The following is a 23,004-nucleotide window of genomic DNA, read 5'->3' on the forward strand; positions in this document are numbered from 1 at the left end:
CAGTTTGTTCTTAAGTTGACAATACAACCAAAGTTAGTACTGTTTGGAAATGATATGAAAATAATTGGATCTATGCATAACATTAGATTAGGTTAAGTTTTTAGAAGAGATTTTAGATGCATAATTTTGGAGACTTTGTGATTTTGACATATTGATGTCTCCAGTATGAACACAGTATTATTTCGATTTGTGATGTTTTTCATGTGTAATCATGATTTAGAGACTAAAGAAGTTAACATTTGATTTGTTTCAGGAATAATGTAGCTACCATGTTTGTCATTGGTGGGTTTAACGGTGTTATGCAAAATAATCTCATCAAGTTCATCCCTGGTAAGTAAAACTGCTTGTCTGCCTGCTTCCATTCAAAACCAGATTAATTGATTTAATTAATTGCAAACTTAATTTAATGGTGCTTATTTCACCATTACATAACGAACCTGTTTATAAAATCACAATCAGTAGATAATGTAAAGAGAACAACCTACTTATTATTGATTATGTTATCAGATACTAAGTATAATTTATTATATCTAGATCTCCCAGATCTCCAAGATTTATAAATTTTATCCTTTAGTTTCCTTGATAACATTAGCAGAAAGGCAAAACAAATGACTTGTGTGAATAAGTAAATCTAATAGCTTATTGCATAGTTTATGTATATGTACTGTTTAAGATGTTTTAAAACATATTTTGCACATATCTGTGAGAAGATAATAACAAATCAGTTGTTTATTAAAATATGTTTTTTCAAAAATCTTTTAAATTAGCTCTTTTATTTAATTTACATGCCATTAAATTTCTATTAACAGGGAACTGTAGTTTCTATGAGAACAAAGAGTCGTGTTTAGGGGCGAGGCAAGGTGTACAGTGTGTCTGGGTCAGCAACTCCTACTGTACGTCAAAGACCGACGCCAATCTCGATGAACTCGGCAACTTCTCCGAGATAGAAAAGTGTGACAGCGATCAAGGTAAGAGACACGAAATATGATTCTTAATGGAACCATCATTTTTTTAGCCCACCATCATCAGATGGTGGGCTATTCAAATCGCCTTTCGTCCGTGGTCGTCCGTCCGTCCTTCCGTTCGCCCGTCCGTCCGTCCGTCCCTCCGTCCGTCCGTCCGTCCGTCCGTTAACAATTCTTGTTACCGCTATTTCTCAGAAAGTACTGAAGGGATCTCTCTCAAATTTCATATGTAGGTTCCCCTAGGACCCTAGTTGTGCATATTGCATTTTGCGACCGATCGGTCAACAAGATGGCCGACAGGCGGCCATCTTGGATTTTGATAGTTAAAGTTTGTTACCGCTATTTCTCAAAAAGTGCTGAAGGGATCTTTCTCAAATTTTATATGTAGGTTCCCCTAGGACCCTAGTTGTGCATATTGCATTTCGGGACCAATCGGTCAACAAGATGGCCGACAGGCGGCCATCTTGGATTTTGATAGTTAAAGGTTGTTACCGCTATTTCTCAAAAAGTGCTGAAGGGATCTTTCTCAAATTTCATATACAGGTTCCCCCAGGACCCTAGTTGCGCATATTGCATTTTGGGACCGATCAGTCAACAAGATGGCCGACAGGCGGCCATCTTGGATTTTGATAGTTAAAAGTTTGTTACCGCTATTTCTCAAAAAGAACTGAAGGGATCTTTCTCAAATTTCATATGTAGGTTCACCTAGGACCCTAGTTGTGCATATTGCATTTTGGGTCCGATCAGTCAACAAGATGGCCGATAGGCGGCCATCTTGGATTTTGATAGTTTAAGTTTGTTACCGCTATTTCTCAAAAAGTACTGAAGAGATCTTTCTCAAATTTCATATATAGGTTCCCTAGGGCCCTAGTTGTGTATGTTGCATTTTGGGACCGATCGGTGAACAAAATGGCCGACAGGCGGCCATCTTGGATTTTGATAGTTTAAGTTTGTTACCGCTATTTCTCAAAAAGTACTGAAGGGATCTTTCTCAAATTTCATATGTAGGTTCCCCTAGAACCCTAGTTGTGCATATTGCATTTTGGGACCGATCGGTGAACAAGATGACCGACGGCCATCTTGGATTTTGATAGTTTAAGTTTGTTACTGCTATTTCTCAGAAAGTACTGAAGGGATCTTTCTCAAATTCCAAGCATAGTTTCCCCTTGTACCCTAGTTGTGCATAGTACCTTTAAGGACTGCTCCATAATGCTTTTTGGGACTGATCGGTAAAAAAGATGGCCAACCGGCCGCCATCTTAGATTTCATTGTTGAAGTTTGTTACCACTTTTTCTTAGAAAGTACTATAGCGATCTGTCTCAAATTTTATATGTAGTGTGTTTGAAAAAGTTTGAAAAGCAGGGAAAAGATCCTCTTTCCATTGTCAGACATAAATCATTCTTTGGTGGGCGCCAAGATCCCTCTGGGATCTCTTGTTTTAAATTATAATAATGTTGTAATACTGTAACTGTAAAGCCATTTTTCTGCTGTGAATTTAAAAATTTTTTTTTTACTTAAAATGAGTACTGTACGAAATATTAATATATTTTACCAAATCAAAATTTTGTAATCTTAATGCATACTGCAAAAGCATCTAATTTATTTAATTTAATTATTAATTATCACGATATCATATTAATTTAATAATTGATCCATTTCTTATCAGTTTACAAATCAAATTCAGGGTTTGTACTGAATGTTCCAGAAATAAGGTCTCTTGGATAGGCGTAAGTGCAAACCCTAAGATTTTCCAACCTTATCAATGTCAGGGGAAATCATGAAAAATCGTCCACACTATGATATTCAGATATATATATATATAGAAAAAACAAAATTAAAACAAATCTGCGATCAATCTCTAACGTTTTCCCAGCTGCCGCTGTTCTTCAGGAGATGTTTATTAATATTTAATGAACATCAATAATCATCTCCTGAAGAACAGCGGCAGCTGGGAAAACGTTAGAGATCGATCGCAGATTTGTTTCAGTTTTGTTTTTTCACAAGGATATTTAACATTTATTTATTATATAATAACATCTATTTGAAATGCAGATTCTAATTTTAATTTTACTTTGTAAAGATTACAAAGATTATTATCTTTAAGCTCACATTCTGCTTAAATTGTCAAATTGTAATTATTTTTGCAGGCAAGGAGAATATTTGTCCCAAATTGAGATCGTGTCCGTCGTGCCTGTCTAGTGCTTTTAACTGTCATTGGTGCAATAACAACTGTACAACAACGTGTGCCGTCAAGGACAAGCAGGTATAAACATCCACACAGGACTATTAGGGCTTTTATAGGCTTTATCTACTGTCCAATCATATCCCCATAGACCAATCAAGGACAAGCAGGTATAAACATCCACACAGGACTATTAGGGCTTTTATAGTCTTTTATCTACTGTCCAATCATATCCCCATAGACCAATCAAGGACAAGCAGGTATAAACATCCACACAGGACTATTAGGGCTTTTATAGTCTTTTATCTACTGTCCAATCATATCCCCATAGACCAATCAAGGACAAGCAGGTATAAACACTCACACAGGACTATAAGGGCTTTTAAAGTCTTTTATCTACTGTCCAATCATATCCCCATAGACCAATCAAGGACAAGCAGGTATAAACATCCACACAGAACTATTAGGGCTTTTATAGTCTTTTATCTACTTTCCAATCATATCCCCATAGACCAATCAAGGACAAGCAGGCATAAACACTCACACAGGACTATTAGGGCTTTTATAGTCTTTTATCTACTTTCCAATCATATCCCCATAGACCAATCAAGGACAAGCAGGCATAAACACTCACACAGGACTATAAGGGCTTTTATAGTCTTTTATCTACTGTCCAATCATATCCCCATAGACCAATCAAGGACAAGCAGGTATAAACACTCACACAGGACTATTAGGGCTTTTATAGTCTTTTATCTACTGTCCAATCATATCCCCATAGACCAATCAAGGACAAGCAGGTATAAACACTCACACAGGACTATTAGGGCTTTTATAGTCTTTTATCTACTGTCCAATCATATCCCCATAGACCAATCAAGGACAAGCAGGTATAAACATCCACACAGAACTATTAGGGCTTTTATAGTCTTTTATCTACTTTCCAATCATATCTCCATAGACCAATCAAGGACAAGCAGGCATAAACACTCACACAGGACTATTAGGGCTTTTATAGTCTTTTATCTACTTTCCAATCATATCCCCATAGACCAATCAAGGACAAGCAGGCATAAACACTCACACAGGACTATAAGGGCTTTTATAGTCTTTTATCTACTGTCCAATCATATCCCCATAGACCAATCAAGGACAAGCAGGTATAAACACTCACTCAGGACTATTAGGGCTTTTATAGTCTTTTATCTACTGTCCAATCATATCCCCATAGACCAATCAAGGACAAGCAGGTATAAACACTCACACAGGACTATAAGGGCTTTTATAGTCTTTTATCTACTGTCCAATCATATCCCCATAGACCAATCAAGGACAAGCAGGTATAAACACTCACACAGGACTATTAGGGCTTTTATAGTCTTTATCTACTGTCCAATCATATCCCCACAGACCAATCAAGGACAAGCAGGTATAAACATCCACACAGGACTATTAGGGCTTTTATAGTCTTTTATCTACTGTCCAATCATATCCCCATAGACCAATCAAGGACAAGCAGGTATAAACATCCACACAGAACTATTAGGGCTTTTATAGTCTTTTATCTACTTTCCAATCATATCCCCATAGACCAATCAAGGACAAGCAGGCATAAACACTCACACAGGACTATTAGGGCTTTTATAGTCTTTTATCTACTTTCCAATCATATCCCCATAGACCAATCAAGGACAAGCAGGCATAAACACTCACACAGGACTATAAGGGCTTTTATAGTCTTTTATCTACTGTCCAATCCTATCCCCATAGACCAATCAAGGACAAGCGGGTATAAACACTCACACAGGACTATTAGGGCTTTTATAGTCTTTTATCTACTGTCCAATCATATCCCCATAGACCAATCAAGGACAAGCAGGTATAAACACTCACACAGGACTATAAGGGCTTTTATAGTCTTTTATCTACTGTCCAATCATATCCCCATAGACCAATCAAGGACAAGCAGGTATAAACACTCACACAGGACTATTAGGGCTTTTATAGTCTTTATCTACTGTCCAATCATATCCCCACAGACCAATCAAGGACAAGCAGGTATAAACATCCACACAGGACTATTAGGGCTTTTATAGTCTTTTATCTACTGTCCAATCATATCCCCATAGACCAATCAAGGACAAGTAGGTATAAACATCCACACAGGACCATTAGGGCTTTTATAGGCTTTATCTACTTTCCAATCCCAATCAAGGACAAGCAGGTATAAACATCCACACAGGACTATTAGGGCTTTTATAGTCTTTTATCTACTGTCCAATCATACCCCCATAGACCAATCAAGGACAAGCAGGTATAAACACTCACACAGGACTATTAGGGCTTTTATAGTCTTTATCTACTGTCCAATCATATCCCCATAAACCAATCAAGGACAAGTAGGTATAAACATCCACACAGGACTATTAGGGCTTTTATAGTCTTTATCTACTGTCCAATCATATCCCCATAGACCAATCAAGGACAAGTAGGTAAAAATCAAATCAGTGTGACAGATCAGTGTGACTCGGTCTCACTGGATTATTATCGAGAACTTTATAAGTCTGCTTCAAAATCCCAATACGTTCTTTTTATTTAAAAAAAAAAAAATTTATATTATAATTGCATAACTTTTAATAATTAATTTTTCTTTGTTTTCATACCAAATCTGGCTTTCTGATTGGCCAATATTTTTTTTGCATACCACTATGAAAAAAAAATCCAAGAATGGCGCGAAACCCCAACGTTATTGTGACATCACAATAGAGACATTGACGTTGCGTATTGATTCGGAAAAAAGAATCCCTTGAAAAACCACTATGTATAATGTTACATTTAAACATACTTCATTTTATCAAATAGAGTATAAAATCAATTATAAGTATTGATGTCACTATTTTTAGGTCATCTGACCGAAGGTCAAGATGACCTATTGTCGTCGTGTTTTGTCTGTCGTCGTGCGCCGTCCGCCCGCCGTGCGTCGTGCGTAAGACTATTTATACAAAAGCCTACTCCTCCTTCACCCTTGGATGGATTTCATCCATATTTGGTTTGAAACATCATTGGGGAAGGACAATCATATTTTATATAAATAAGCCTGGTCCGACCCCTAGGGGCTGAGGGGTGGGGGCCCCAAAAGGGCAAATTTTCTTAATTTAAGCTTTAAAATCCTTCTCCTCCTTCATCCTTAGATGGATTTCATCCATATTTGGTGTGAAACATTATTGGGGAAGGGCAATCATATTTTATTGATGCTGTGAAACAGCAATCATAGGTACGCTAAGCAAGCCTGAGCACATCAAAACAACAATAATAATCCGCGATGAAAATTAAATGCTGTTTTGTTACTTTCACACCCTAATTGAAGGTATAAAATAATAAAACACACACATATAATAATTGTCACAACGATAATCGATGTGTACAATTACGCAATCAGTGATGTTTTCCAATGTTTACTTAGAACTATTTCGTTTTGATCTTGGTTCAGATCTTGTGTATTCCCGAAAATCACACACAACGCCTTCTTAATTTATTCATCCGCAGTAGATTTTCTTTGTTTATCTATCTAGTTGAATGGTACAAAATTGATGCTATAAATGATGATTAATTATGTTTGTTTTAATGATTTATACAAAAAATAAGATTTAAATGTGTTTGCAAAAGTCTTTTGTTTAGTTGACGTTGCGAACTATATCTTTAAATTACTACGTTCTCTTCCATCTAGAGATGTGAAATCTCGAGTTGCCTCACTTTAAACGTCATTGCTATTAGGCCTTTCATTGCAGGAATTAATTATTTATAGCTACCTTTTAATTATTTAACTAAGATCAATTCAAACAAATACATATAGAAATTATACATGTGGTGTCAATTTCTAGTCAACATTAATTCCATTTGATGAAATTACTACGCTCTCTTCCATCTAGAGATGTGAAAGCTCGAGTTGCCTCCCTTAAACCTCATTACTATATTATCGTAGTGAAAGTGCACTGCATAACACTTGCTGTTCTATTTGTTCAAGCCGTTTTTAAACAAAGATACACAACATATTTGCAACAATGTTCCATAACATCAAAGGATTGTTGTAAAAGGTAACCAAATTATGACTTTTTATTTGACAAAAGTATCTGGCCATGATTTATAAGTCAAAAGTCGGCAAAGCAAAGTGATACACATGCAAGCAGTCATGTTAGTCTTTCTAACAAGGAAATCGCAATATTTCTGTTGTTATTAAATGGATATTAATTAACTCATTTTCTTTTCTTTTAAAGAGACATTGATGAAATTGATAATTTCAGTAATTAGTATGTGTACTAGTATATAGATTACTTACATGTATTAAACGAAAATGGCACTCAGATTTTTACCAGATTTTTTGGTTTAATAAATCTACTTATTTCAGAAATTAGAAATTTTAATATATAAAATAGATTTCAGTCATTTCAGGAAAAAAACCTATTTAACTTGTGGTGGTTGAATCAACTTTGTTTAACTCCATCCTCGATACTCCAGGGGTTCCGATCACTTTCGATCTCTACACCCCTGGACTATCTCATAGTAAAACTGGAGGCAACAGAATAGAACAGGTAATTTAGTCATTTGATGTACATCAAAAGAGCCGTATAACGGTACACTGTGGTTGACTGTGTGGCTTAGATGTTAGGCGTCGCTCTCTCTGTAGTCTTCAAAGGAAATCTTTGCTAGCCTGTGATTGGTCAAATGTTTTCCGCTGAGCTGCCTTCAATTTCACTATGAGATAGTCCAGGGGTGTAGAGATCGTAAGTGATCGGAACCCCTGGAGTATCGAGGATGGTTTAACTCCAAAATTCAACATTGTACATTATATAAATACAATGTTCTACAACATGTTAACTAAATTTAATATAAATGATAAACCAATTCTTTTATTCCTTTTTTGAGTCCTTCAGTCACAGCATCTATGAGTGGCCTTGGCACTTTGATATAAATGAGCCTGGTCCGACCCCTAGGGGCTGAGGGGTGGGGCCCCAAAAGGGCAAATTTTCTTATTTTAGCTTTAAAATTCTACTTCTACTTCATCCTTGGATGGATTTCATCCATACTTACTGTGAAACATCATTGGGGAAGGACAATTATTTATTTATATAAATGAGATAGGTCCGACCCCTAGGGGATGGGGTTTGGGGCGACAAAAGGGCAAATTTTCTTAATTTAAGCTTTAAAGTCCTACTCCTCCTTCATCCTTGGATGGATTTCATCCATATTTGGTGTGAAACATCATTTGGGAAAGACAATCATTTTTTATATAAATGAGCTTGGTCCAACCCCTAGGGGCTGAGGGGTGGGGCCCCAAAAGGACAAATTTTCTTAATTTTAGCTTTAAAGTCCTACTCCTCCTTCATCCTTGGATGGATTTTATCCATATTTGGTGTGAAACATCATTGGGGAAGGGCAATCATATTTTATATAAATGACCCTGGTCCAACCTCTAGGGGCTGAGGGGTGGGGCCCCAAAAGGACAAATTTTCTTAATTTTAGCTTTTAAATCCTACTCCTCCTTCATCCTTAGATGGATTTCATCCATATTTGGTGTGAAACATTATTAGGGAAGGGCAATCATATTTTATATAAATGAGCCTGGTCCGACCCCTAGGGGCTGAGGGGTAGGGCCCCAAATGGGGAAATTTTCTTAAATTTAGCTTTAAAATCCTACTCCTCCTTCATCCTTGGATGGATTTCATCTATATTGGGTGTGAAACATTATTGGGGAAGGTCAATCATATTTTATATAAATGAGTCTGGTCCGACCCCTAGGGGCTGATGACTGGGTTCCCAAAAGGGCTAATTTTCTTAATTTTAGCTGGCCCACTTCCTGTTTTCAGGTTTCGGTCTCCGATCTCAATGAAAATTGGTCTATAGGGGTTATAATTGATGCCGAACAACATGCAAACATTTTCGTAAAGATTTTGGTATTCCAAGATGGCCGCTGGCCCACTTCCTGTTTTAAGGTTTCAGTCTCCGATCTCAATGAAAATTGGTCTATAGGGGTTTTAATTGATGCCGAACAACACACAAACATTTTCGTCAAGATTTAGGTATTCCAAGATGGCCGTTGGCCCACTTCCTATTTTAAGGTTTCAGTCTCTGATCTCAATGAAAATTGGTCTATAGGGGTTTTAATTGATGCCGAACAACATACAAACATTTTCGTAAAGATTTTGGTATTCCAAGATGGCCGCTGGCCCACTTCCTGTTTTCGGGTTCAGTCTCCGATCTCAATGGAAATTGGTCTATAGGGGTTTTAATTGATTCAGAAGGGGGAACTTTAGGTGAGGACAATCATATTTTATAAAGGACCGAGCTAAGACCCATGGGGATAGTATGGTGGAGGTCCAAAATGGGAGCTTTGCTAAAATTTGGCTTTAAAATCTGACTCCTCCTTATATCAATCCTTGAATGGGTTTACAACCATATATGGATGAAGAGCTACCAAGTTTGTTCAACAAATGACATTTACCTATTTCAGAAACTTACACATTCAACTAAGGAGTTCCTTGTATTGTTTATATTAATCGTTAACCAATACTTTATACTGTGACTTTGTTATTTTGTGCCATGAGTCAGATGACCGTTAAGGCCCATGGGCCTCTTGTTTAATTTTATCGGGGTATGAAAAAAAATTGTTTGCAGACTTTTGTGAGAATCCGCTACAGGTTTTCACACAGTTTGCAAACAATTTTTTTTTCATACCCTGATAAAATTAAAAAATAGTGACATCAATGCTTAAATAATTTTAATCATTTAATGGGGTTGATTTACCATATTCAGTAACCTTTTCCACGGACATGATAACAGTGTTAATCTCACCTACATGATCTGACTCCTTTAATCTTTTAGATTAGATATACATTCATGATTTCATTTATATCTGGATTATAATGTATAATATATCAGTAAGTTAAAGGCAAATTAAATGATAGACACTATGTTTAATATCCTTTCTATTTATGGTCTTCATGATGACATAACTGTTCAAAACCTGAATCTCATTATCCAAATAAGCATATTTCAATTTTTTTTTATTCAATATTGATTATCCATGGTGAATATGCATTGTTCAATGATCAATAAGCTATTATTGATTGTTAATTGAATAAAATCTGCTAATTTTGCAGTAAATAATATTTATGTATGTAGCTGATTATTTTTTACTTAATAAATGACCAAATTAAATTTTGAAAAAAAAATTATAATCTGACATTGAAAATATATGATCTGCAAAGCGCTTGTCATTTTGCAGAGTTTTCTTGACAAAAACATGTCCTAAAAATTGCAAAAATAGTGTTTATGTAAAGATAACCAGTTATATATACCATTGAATGTTTTCATGTCCTGTTTAAACTGAACTCCCTACTGGGTTGTGGACATTACAGACTGTGCTAGGGAGTCAGTTTATACAGGCCTATACTCTGATCCATTGATGAGCCTGTAGGCTAGCTTACTGTTTAAAGTAGATTTCTAAATTACTCTGGTAAAATATTATTTCTATCCATAAGTAGTTTTTGTCAGTATGATTTTCTTGCTTTTTTATCAGTAAACTTTCTTGCTTTCATAGTTTCTGGTTGTAACAAAGTTGATTTTGTTTATTTGCACTTGCATGATCTTTGTATGTTGTTTTCCGATTTCTTGCATGATTTTTATTAACTTTTGTATCTTGATGTCATTATAACTGAATGCTTAACTTCAACCCCAAGCTGTATTATTTTGTGTTTGTGATTGTGGATGTTGTGTTGTGATTTGTTTTCTTTTTTTTCTTCATTTTTTGTGTAGTCGCTGATTTCCAACATTTCTCAGTGCAAAGATAACCCTGTGTGCACCAACCTTCACTCATGTCAAGCATGTGAATCATTGAGAGAATGCAGCTGGGCTGGCCAGGGTACAAAAGGGGGATTCACCTGCAGGCACAGCAATGATCAGGGTTTGTGTACCATGTCATCAATTCTTGTGTATCATATGTCATCAAACCTTGTGTACCATGTTATCGATCTCTGTGTACTACCTCTCACAGAGAAACCATTGTACACAAGGTTTGAAGTAAATTGGACAGCCATATGGATTGTTGTAGGAAGAAACATTGTTGTGAAATCTAGAACAGTCCATAGACTTCATGGCTGAAAAAAATAATATGTAATTTAAAACATTACATTGTCCTTGTTAACAGTCCCATGTGAAAGATGTCGCTCAGTGCCCCACAAAATATAGTAAAAAGTGTGACACAATCCACAACTGTTTTGCCTGCGCACTCGTTGACCATTGTAAATGGAACCGAAAGAACAAGAAGTGTACGCCAAACCAGCCAATGGCCTTTATGGACTCCGGTAATGCAGATACACCTAATGATGAGCACATCATCATCATATTACTTAAATGTTTTTAAATTAGATCTGATTTCTTTCATACTTATCCAATTGTACAACCATGAATTATTAAAACATATGTTTGCTTGCCTTAGGATGAACTTTGGGAACAGTTCTGGCTATAATTTCTCAAAACAAAAGTGATGCTTAAGTGAAATTTTTCTGCTTAATATGTTACTTATAACATGTTTATATGAAAAAAAAACTTAAGAAAGTGACACAGTTTTTGACTTGACTTGTTTCAAGAAATCGCGGTTTGATCAATGAAAGTATATAACATTATCATCTTGATAAATTATTAAAAAAAGGCATATAATAACATCTACTGTGTATCCATGTTAAATTTTTCAAGGTGATTTTCACAAGAATCAGATTCTAGATATTCACTTTTAAGTCATTTTCACAGGTGAATGATTATCCTTATCTTTATCCTTATCCTTTCACAGATGAAAGACATTCAAATATTTCAATAACTTTTAAATTTATTTGTTAATCATTCCTATTACAATATATCCGTGTATGACTTGAAGTGAATAGTTGAGCAAAGAAACCCAGTCTAAATGTGTTTCATTGGCCTTCCAAAAGTCCTTACATGTATTAAAGCGACGGTCAAGTTCTGCTTATATGTTGTCCAATTTTGACCATTGAAAATGGAAAAGTCCTGTGTAAATTTAGCACAGTTCTAAAAGTAAATTCGCCTAATTCTTTGAAGGCAAGGCTGCATGGAAAAGTAACCACAGACATTGAGAGCTGGGTTCCTGTAATATAAAATATTTTCTTTGCATGCAGAGCGAATTTGACTGGAGATTTTAATTTTCTATTTCATAAGAAATTATATTGGGTATATATTCACACCATATTTTTACCGACTTTATCCTTCCTTTGGTCTACTATTCACTTTAAATATCTAACACTATGCCCCAGTATGACTGTGTGAATTCTATCTGTAGATACCCCTAAGGATAGTGACTATAGCAGTGAGACAGCATGTGAACAACCCTGCTACGTAAACACCAACTGTGAGAACTGCACTCGCTCCAAATGTATGTGGTGCGCCAACAAGCGACGCTGTGTAGAGACAAACTCTTACGTGGCCTCCTTTATCTATGGTCAGTGTATGGAGTGGACAACCAGTGAAAACCGATGTGCAGGTAATTATTTACCAAAAAGAAAGTTGAAAACAATATTCTATGAAAAGCACAAAATGTAGATGCTATTTAATAATGCAGAAACATTTATATATTTTTTTCAAATCGTCAAAGAATGTCAACCTACATTTTTCAATTGATAAGAGCTGATGCAGACAGAAATGTGATTTGTACATATCAAAGTTTCTGATCAAAAATAACAAAAGTGTTAAATTTTATGGAGTTCCTTCATTCTATTTAGAAATTGGTCCCCTGGACAACAATTCTAGTTATAAATGACAGTTATAAATGATCAATATCAATGGATGTAAGGTCAAACCTGTGTAATGAGACACCTCAGGGGACAAACAAAAATGTGTCTTATTAGACAGGTGTCTCAATATATTGGTTACCAAAGGATCACAACACCATAATTATGATCTCATCCGACAGCAGGAATCTGTCTATTACTTTCTTTCATTATAACAACACATATCTCTACATTTGTTCATTGTTTTCAATTTATTTAGTACTGTAATGTTAAATGTGAAAAGATTATTTTTGAAATACCCTTCACTATTACTAACAGTCTCCTCATTATGTTCCAGCGACCCGCTGTTCCGACCTTCTGACCTGTGAGACCTGTCAGTCGAACCCGATGTGTGGATGGTGTAACGACCCCAGTAACACTGGAATAGGCAAGTGCCTGGAAGGTGGCGCCGTGGGACCCGGGTACGACCCGCTAAATGCCAACAACACCCAGTGTCCTGCCAACCGCTGGTTCTTCACTCAGTGCCCAGGTAGGATCACTGTCCCTTAGGAACTTAAATGTCTACAATCCTCTAACCCCTATTCTCCTCCCACACCACCAATAGATATTTATTATGCTCAAAAGGTGTGAGCAGAAATCATTTTCTTCACTCAGTGCCCAGGTAGGATGATCGCTGTCCCTCAAGATCCCCTCAGAATCGATGTTTATTTATGCTCCAAACATGTGTGCAGAAATCAAGCTGATAGCGTTGGATTTTTTTTACACATATAGTAAGACACTTATTATTACGAATGTTTGTATTTGTCTATATTCGTGGACCAACCTATCAGAGTGGTCAATTAGTCATGTCTAGTTGTCTTGGTTAAGGTGTCTTGGTCAAGGTGTCTTGGTGATCAAGCTGCCTTGGCGAAGATATTTTGGTCAAGGGGTCTTGCCATTTGCCCTTCCTCCTCTGGGTCAAATGGCCAAGTATTACATGTGGAAGCAGAAATTACTTCTGATCTGTGTTTTTTTTCAGGGTTCTTAGACTTTTTCTCTTGACCAAAAACAGCTCCTTCTAATAACTAAATGTCAGTTATTTATTGTCAGTTTAACAAACTGAAATGAATGTAAACATAATTAAACCCAAACCTATAAATTGTTGATCAGAGTTTGTCCAGAACACTCAGTTTGTGTCAACTTTATAGTGGATGTATCATTTTACAGCTTGTCAGTGTAATGGGCACAGCACATGTAACAATGAAACTGGCGCCTGTGAGAGTTGTCAGGGAATGACCACAGGTCAGTATGAGAGCTAGCGGCATTGCATGAAAATTTTGCTGGAAAAAAAAAGTTGCCCTTCTGGTGAAACTGAGCAACCTTTCCTATATTTGCTTTTAATTGTAAACAATGCAATGTGATGTCATTAATTGAACGTTTTAGATTTTGATTTAACTTTCTACGATGATAAATCGATGAAATCTGTAACTTTAGAAATGTCTTGTATACTTACTGTGATCAAGTTGAAAAATTTTAATGAATTTATTAAAATAAATATATAGTTGAATAAATTGCTTTTGATATTAAGATCATCTTGCATGATTCATAAATATATTTAGATAATATGATTTATATATACAAAGATCAATTTGAAAATGAATTCATAAATTATAATTGAATGAATTGTTTATGATATTGAAATTGTCCTTCATGATTCATAAAAACATTTATATATTAATTAACATATTTGATATCCTAATGCACGTTACCATGATAATTAATCTTACAAATGATCAGGTGAACATTGTGAGTCTTGTGTGGACGGTTACTATGGAGATCCAACCAATGGAGGCAAATGTTCAGGTAAGTTGTTGATGATTAATGTTTTACTTAATACTTTAATTGAATAAAAATTCATATTTAGTTATTCTTATTATATAAAAAAAATAATCATTAATTAGTCTGAAAACTAATAAGAGTTACAAAATTAAATTATATAATAATGGTAAGTGAATGACTGCTGTTTTCCACGATTCAAAAGAATGCTTACAAAATAGATATCTTTTTAATATGAAAATAAAAGAATACTAGGGAAGCACAGCTCCTCAGTTGTGTATTATCGGCAGGTACTGGCACTGGTGAAATATTGTGATACATTTTGATGTTATCATTTATTATACACTACTTGTTGTGTTTATATGTTTACCAGTATTCAATGTTCACCATTTTATGATGATGCTGCTATAATGTTAGTTTATATTATTGAAATATTACTTTGCAGTGTGTGAATGCAACGGCCAAGCGAACACATGTGACAACAAAACAGGAGTCTGTTTCTGTAGGACGAGGGGCGTTGTAGGTGATAAGTGTGAAAAGTAAGTATGATGAGGGACGTGGTCAGGGTCAGGTGTGAAAAGTAAGTAGAATGAGGGACGTAGTGGGGACAGGTGTGAAAATAATAGGATGAGGGACTAGTCGGGACAGATGAGGGACTAGTCAGGGACAGGTGTGAAAAGTAAGTAGGATGAGGGACAGTCGGGCAGGTGTGGGGAAGGTGTCGACAGGGAAAAGTAAGTAGGATGGAGTAGTCGGGACATAGTCGGGACATAAGGGTGTGAAAGTAAGTAGGATGAGGACGTATGGAAGTGTGAAAGTAGAGGAGAGGCATAGTCGGGGACAGGTGTGAAAGTAAGTAGGATGAGGGACATAGTGGGACAGTGTGAAGTAAGTAGAGGGAGGATAGTCAGGGACAGGTGTGAAAAGTAGTAAGTAGGATGAGGGAGGATAGTCAGGGACAGTGTGAAAGTAATGAGAGGGTAGGGGACAGGTGTGATAAGTAAGAAGGAGGAGGGACATAGTTGGGGACAGGTGTGAAAAGTAAGTAGGATGAGGGACATAGTTGGGGACAGGTGTGAAAAGTAAGTAGGATGAGGGACGTAGTCGGGGACAGGTGTGAAAAGTAAATAGGATGAGGGACATAGTCGGGGACAGGTGTGAAAAGTAAGTAGGATGAGGGACATAGTCGGGGACAGGTGTGAAAAGTAAGTAGGATGAGGGATGTAGTCGGGGACAGGTGTGATAAGTAAGTAGGATGAGGGACGTAGTCAGGGACAGGTGTGAAAAGTAAGTAGTATGTGGGACGTAGTAGGGGACAGGTGTGATAAGTAAGAAGGATGAGGGACGAGGTCAGGGACAGGTGTCAAAAGTAAGTAGGATGAGTGACGTAGTAGGGGACAGGTGTGATAAGTAAGAAGGAGGAGGGACATAGTCGGGGACAGGTGTGAAAAGTAAGTAGGATGAGGGAGCGGAGGTCAGGGACAGGTGTCAAAAGTAAGTAGGATGAGGGACGTAGTCAGGGACAGGTGTGATAAGTAAGTAGGATGAGGGACGTAGTCAGGGACAGGTGTGATAAGTAAGAAGGAGGAGGGACATAGTGGGGGGACAGGTGTGAAAAGTAAGTAGGAGGAGGGACGAGCGGAGGTCAGGGACAGGTGTCAAAAGTAAATAGGATGAGTGACGTGGTCGGGGACAGGTGTGAAAAGTTGAGTGACGTGGTCGGGGACAGGTGTGAAAAGTTAGTTGTGATAGACAGCTCCTTAGGAAAAATCTATTATTAAGATCATGGATGTACTTTGTCTAATTAAACAAATTATTTCTATTATGTTATATTTGATTGTTCTTGTCATGTCTCATATAAGAGCGAAATGAACTTTGCTTTAAAATGTTAAAATGTGTTTTCATGTAAATTATTTTCAACAGCTAAACGTATTCAATCCAATCCAACCTTGTGGTGAAGGAATTTAGTTCTCAGATGGAAGAAATGCAAAAATATTTTTGTGTAAATCGCATTGAATTTTTTCTATTTCCAGATGTGACGTTCCACACAAGTACTACGGTGACCCTAGAAATGGAGGGACCTGTTACTGTGAGTATATACTGTAAACAATATAATGTTTCTGTGTTATCAATTTCTGTTGATTTCATGGGTCATTAGAATTCGCAAGAAACTATTGCTGTGAAAATATTTCACGGTTACAGAACTGTGGCTTTGATCCGAGTTAAGATCTGGAAATGAAATCTCCATGAAAAAGTACAAAAGATATAGGAAATACATTTTTATGTGAGTGTCATGAAAAATCAATGGGGATTTTCTTTGTCAGTTAGTGGAATGAGTTTGGAATTATTAATAAAATTTAATGTAATTTGCATGTATTGAAATATTGTTAATTAGAAATTGTGCTATCAGCTCAAATTTCAAAGTGTCCAGTCGTCTGATAGATTATCTATTTTAGTCTTAGAATGGTTTGAAATAATTCTTTTATTGACATTATTTTGTATACATAATTAGTCAGATACTTGAATTTTAAATTAGATACAGTATGTTTTTTGTCCTTTTGAAAATGTCAGGTTTAATTGTTAGTGCTGAAATAGCACTGTCATGGTGTCTGCTTCCACGAGAGTTAGGTTGCAAAGTAAAAAAAAAAAAAAAGGAAGCTACCGATAGTTACAATAGGCCTTGTCAACTTTCGTTTCATGAACTGCATTGAAACTTCAATACTGCTGTGATGTTTCGTATATGGTATAACCGATAAAACTGATATTTCCTCTTTATTAAATCATTATTCATTGACCTTACAGACGACCTTGTGACAGACTACCAGTTCACCTTCAACCTGTCCAAGCGAGACGACAAGTACTACACCCAGATCAACTTCATGAATATCCCATCCTCTGTAAGTCACATGTTGTGTGCATTACATTGTGTACCAGAGTATGGATAATTGAACATTAATATGAATATCTCTCTTTATGAAAATTAAAATAACCAATAAGCTCGGAGTCGTCTAAGTCAGGATACAAAATTTACCCAATACCTCAACTTTGATCAATCTTCTGGTAACTTTAATGTCGTTGGTTACTGTATACAACATTACACAGATTACATTCAATGTAAATTACACATTTTCTCCTTACAAAGTGACAGAGATGTTGATTTCAAAGTGAACTGCTCAGAAGGTTACTGTATACAACTTTGTATCTGTCGTTACAGATTACATTTAATGTTATGTAAATTACACGTTTTTTCCTTATAGAGTGACAGAGATGTTGATTTCAAAGTGAACTGCTCAGATGACAAGGCTTTCCTAAACATTTCTGTTCGCACAAGTAAGTTAATTCAATGAATTACAATTAGTAACATTCAAATTGTTGCAATCATATTTGTATAATAATAATTGTACATTGATTATGATGTAAGGTACATTTTGTATAGATAAAAGGTTTAGGACATTTGTCAAGCAATTTTAACAAGAAGTGACAAGTTATTCAACCACTGACTAAAGAGATAAGAATCTACAACATTATGCACAAGACTTAGTGTTTACATGCCGTTTATTTATCATCATGCTGTAGTTGCAATTTAAGAAGTTTATTCTTGAAGTTTGTTTAATTCATAACAAAGAACTTATTGAATAAAAAATGCTTTCACAAAATTGGACACACACTAGATGGATAAATCTTTTCAAATACAGTGGACCTGCGATAATCCGGAAGCCAATAGTCCAGAAAACTCACAATCTGGACGGAAATGTCAGGAAACAGATTTCCGTAGCTTTATTTATACTCACTAGTCTGGAAATTCGGATTCTGAATCCGGAACTCCATTTTGGGTACTGAATGTAATTTTCGTTGGTATACTCCTGCAATAATCCGGACAATTTGTTGTCACCACATGCCAAGAAAATCCAAAGCCAGCTACAGTCATGTGTAAAAAACACATATACTACCACTGTTGTCATAACGACGACTGCCAGGTCATAGCCACAGGCGTATACCTGAACACCTTTCACACGGGTTTATGCAGTCATGTAACGGTTCATTGGTTTTCTATAGGAGATCAAACTTCAGTTTTGTAATTGAGATACGCAATATATTTTTAGCCACAAGCTTTTAAACATGCAGTTTGAGCTTGGGTACAGGTACGTATACCTTTAGTTACTGGTTTCACATGCAGAATATATCGCTCTGAGTTTCGGATACAATAAAGTGAGATAATACTCACAAAATAAGTATTTTAAATGTATGTGAATCTATTCGAATCGTCTATGGTATAAGATATAAAGGCTCCGGCACATGCTTTTTACACGTGTACATTGTGCACGAAGTTAGACGTGAATGGGCGCATGGTTGTTACACACGTCTGTAAGTCAGAAAGCAAAGACTTGTGGAAATGGTAAATAAAAACACACAATATACAAAATAACAATTATATTAGTTCTTAAAATGTTCACAATTATTTGTTTTCGTAGTTTTTTATGCCAAGAACGTTGATGATATTGATCCTTGGTTAGGCACTTTGAAATATAATTTGCCGTACGACAGATCAAGGTTGGGATACGTAGCTATATGCATACATAATACACAATTAACGATGGCTTTCGGTTTTGTATTTTGAAAAAGAAATACGTTTATTTAATATTCTTAACATAATAATATAAAAAAAACACCTATAAAACATAACAAACAAAGTATTTATTATAATACACGTACATTACATAAAAGCCTATCATCGATTACAAGGTAAAGGGGAGTAACTTGTATGTGACAATTTAATTGACTTAGAACACGGAATTCGGCAGTCCGGAAAACTCGTAATCTGGACGGTTTAGGCTGGGAAGGAAGGTGTCTGGATTATTGAGGGTCCACTGTACAATTATTCAGAAAAAATATTCTAATTGGTTAGATAACCTGAACAGTGAGTTCTGGCTTATATATATAGTTAGACATTTGAAAAAATATTTAGTGAAAAAAAGAGAAGATTTTAATACCCTGATATTGATTGATGATAAGTTCATGTAAAAGTTAGTTGGTTGTATATGTGATATCTTTATTTCAACAGTTAATGTGACATATTTATTTTTACAGAGAGTAAAAATGAGGTGATCTTTGTGGAGAGTTTTTCCTGTAATTATTACCGAGACAAGTTTGAGCATCAGGATTATTCTTTTGGATCATCTGAAAACACAACATTCCTGGTGTATGTGTATAACTTCCAAACACCTTTCTGGCTGCAGGTATGTACAAGGGTTCTCATGGTACAAACATCCTAGTAATAAAAAAAACATTGGGAAAAAGCATAAGAGAGAGAAATGATATCTAGCCTTAGACCGTAATAAAGTCTTACTTCAATTGAATTAATTGCTATTATAGAAAATATGCTCATGTTTTGTTAAAAGAAAATATGTTTCATAATAACAGTGATTTTTTCCCAATATTTATTTAATAATTAATGAAAAAAACAGTTTCAATGAACCTCTGGGCTAGTTCATAATACACATATTACAATTTTTTTTTTAAGAATCTTGATGGGATTGAAATTTACTAGTTAAGTATGTTCTATTGATGAATTTGTTGTAAGCGTGTTAATTTTAAACATGTTTTACTGTAAATAATGTTCTGGGATTAAAGGGACAATTCACTCAGGCTAATTCTTTTACATAACCAAGAAGCAAAATTATGTCCTACACTACTTCTCAGTTTATACTTGGATCAACTAAGTAATAGGGATTTAGCATACAGAACAAACTTATTGTGACCTACATTTTGACCTTTGACCTATAAAAATATTACTTATTCTTAGACTACTACATTGATAGTATATAATAGTTATGATCTGTACAATCATAATACAAATGTTACAATAAAATCTCTTTTTTCTTCAGATTTCTTTTTCCCAGTTTCCAAAAATAGATTTATTACACTTTTTTGTGACTTTCTTCAGGTAGGTCAATTCAGTGTTGTAATGGTAGCACATACTGAATTTTGAATGAATTGTGTACTTGGCTAGCTGTTGTTCTTGGTAAAAATTATTAATGAAAAATAATTTTACATTCTTTAAACTGTTTTTATCACTGGATTTAGTATTTTTAGAATTCCATGTCAATTTTTTCAAAGTTTTTAATTCTGCAATTTAGTGCCATTTTCACATACATATTTTACCAAGTTTTCAGCCAGCCAATTGTAGACTAGTTACGTATTTGCTAATAACTGAGGCTATTTGGAAACTATCCATGCATGCTGTTGATCTCTTCACCTTTGACCCGTGTGAACACTATATTTTGAAGTGTGTCATGCACTGGTATTAGTGTTGCTAAATGTGTTGTGCAATAATTATTACACCTTTTGGCTATAGATTTAGTGATCATTTCCCTGCATGAGTGAATAGATAGATACCAACCAAACATTAACATAAATCTTCCTTCCTAACAAATTGTTACTAAATAATAATCTTATTTCTTGTATCTGGTTCTTCATATTTTAATCATCTCTTTTTACTATTACTTGCTTGAGCCCATCCTTAAACTTAATAGTGAAGCAATATTTTTTACAAAAACTGCAGTATCCTTCTATTTTCTTTGACTTGTGTACAGTGCATTGCTCTTATATCACCATGAATATGAACTCAAATCAAAAGGCCACTATATATGTTGTAAAGAGGAAAGGGACAAAATTGGATACACAAAGTAGTTGTGCATACACAAAGTAGCCGCAGATACACAAAGTAGTCATGGATACACGAAGTAGTCGTACAAATTAATGATCTTGATCCATGCAGTTAAGGGTCTTCTTGGTGAAGGTGGAAACAGGGCCTTTTCTGATGGACATCAGTTATCTAGTTTCGTAAACCAATTAAGATCACATAATATTCCTGTTATTTATCATCCAATTTATGTTAAGTGTAGTATTTGTCCACAAGGGGGAAACAGAGAGCACAGTAAATGAGTACATGGTTAAGTTGTTTTGACATATATCCACTACCCCTCAACCTTCGGGTTTGGAGTTCAAACCCCACATGAGAGATGGTTGCATGGTACTGGTACTTACTGTAAGTCAATGTTCTGCTTTTTCTCCTAGTACTCCAGCTTTTCTCCACCTTCCAAATCTGCCATGTTAGTCTATAAATGACCCTGGCTTTTAGTAAGCAAAAAACAAACTGTAAGGAAATGTGATCACCTTATTTAAATCAAACATCTTGGCCGATGTGTGTGTTTATAAGCCAACATAATTTGAATATGTTAAGATATTCAATAAACAATTCAATTTGAATTGCGTAAGAAATGAAAAAAAAATAATAATAAAAATTCATCAGATATGCATCAACAGCGTGCAAGTAGTTCCAGTAGCTTCATCTCCCTGGTTTTGGTATGATTTTTGCTGATGATAGCATTGCATGAAACGTTTATTTTCAGATTTCATTTGTGAGATCCGTGTCTCTGAATCTGGTTTTGTTTTTTACTCTTTTCTCTAGGTTGGTATCTATCTTTTTACATTTTTCACCTGTAGATTTACATCACCACCTAAGTTATAGCTACTAACACTTTAAATGTTGTAAATAGATTATAATTACCGTATTCGCCGTAATAAATAGCAACCATATAGCGCTTAAATAATTGTAACAACGGGGGCGCTTATTAATGAACCAAAATGTAAGTTGTTGACGGAAAAAATTCACTTACCGTATTGGAACCAATAAGCGCCCAGGGCGTTTAAAAAATGGAAAAGGTGCTAATAAGACTTAATTATTGCAAATCTATACAGTTATGTGTAGTTTTGGTCTTTCTTTATGCGTGGGGAATTGAAATCAAGGCCTCAAAAAGGGGGAGGGGCATTTATAGGGACATGGGCACTAATTGGGTCGAATACGGTATATTTTAAGTCTTTCTGTAATCATGGTACATTAATCTGTTACAGTAAACATGCATTTGCCATTTACATGATTATGTTGTAATTGACATGTGAAAGATTCACAAGTTCATGTAGTATGGAATACAATGCTGATGTTAGAGGAATCACATGTTATAAAACGTTGTTAAATCCATGGGATGAGAGCGTTTATACAACTTCAACTCTTCAGAAAAGGGAAGGGGCGCTAATTACGGCGAATACAGTATGAAATGTAAATGTGGATATTTACGTGTTTGAATGTATTTGCTTTGTCAGTTTTCAATCTGTTCGAGGTGCAATAATTTTTTGTGCTATGCATTTGTAGTCTTATCAACCTACATGTTCTCACATGATATAT

General features: G+C 35.4%; 1 protein-coding gene across 3 annotated transcripts in view; it reads left to right on the top strand.

The window, feature by feature from the left end:
• The window catches only part of LOC138335077 (attractin-like protein 1), a 58,141-nt gene that overhangs the window by 24,234 nt on the left and 10,903 nt on the right, over nucleotides 1-23,004 (top strand). Inside the window, exons 11-24 of one of the 3 annotated variants that reach the window (XM_069283982.1) lie at nucleotides 254-330; nucleotides 810-968; nucleotides 3,113-3,228; nucleotides 11,351-11,507; nucleotides 12,497-12,697; nucleotides 13,282-13,473; nucleotides 14,151-14,225; nucleotides 14,721-14,786; nucleotides 15,205-15,298; nucleotides 16,793-16,848; nucleotides 17,562-17,656; nucleotides 18,017-18,089; nucleotides 19,848-19,996; nucleotides 20,645-20,703. In XM_069283982.1, coding sequence (XP_069140083.1) covers nucleotides 254-330; nucleotides 810-968; nucleotides 3,113-3,228; nucleotides 11,351-11,507; nucleotides 12,497-12,697; nucleotides 13,282-13,473; nucleotides 14,151-14,225; nucleotides 14,721-14,786; nucleotides 15,205-15,298; nucleotides 16,793-16,848; nucleotides 17,562-17,656; nucleotides 18,017-18,089; nucleotides 19,848-19,996; nucleotides 20,645-20,703 — 1,569 coding nt within the window. Of the gene's footprint in view, nucleotides 1-253; nucleotides 331-809; nucleotides 969-3,112; nucleotides 3,229-10,959; nucleotides 11,108-11,350; nucleotides 11,508-12,496; nucleotides 12,698-13,281; nucleotides 13,474-14,150; nucleotides 14,226-14,720; nucleotides 14,787-15,204; nucleotides 15,299-16,792; nucleotides 16,849-17,561; nucleotides 17,657-18,016; nucleotides 18,090-19,847; nucleotides 19,997-20,644; nucleotides 20,704-22,171; nucleotides 22,231-23,004 lie in introns of all 3 variants that reach the window. The other 2 variants (XM_069283983.1, XM_069283984.1) reach the window with 2 other exon arrangements.

Source organism: Argopecten irradians, chromosome 11, assembly GCF_041381155.1.
Source record: "Argopecten irradians isolate NY chromosome 11, Ai_NY, whole genome shotgun sequence".
Taxonomy (NCBI): Eukaryota; Metazoa; Mollusca; class Bivalvia; order Pectinida; family Pectinidae; genus Argopecten; species Argopecten irradians.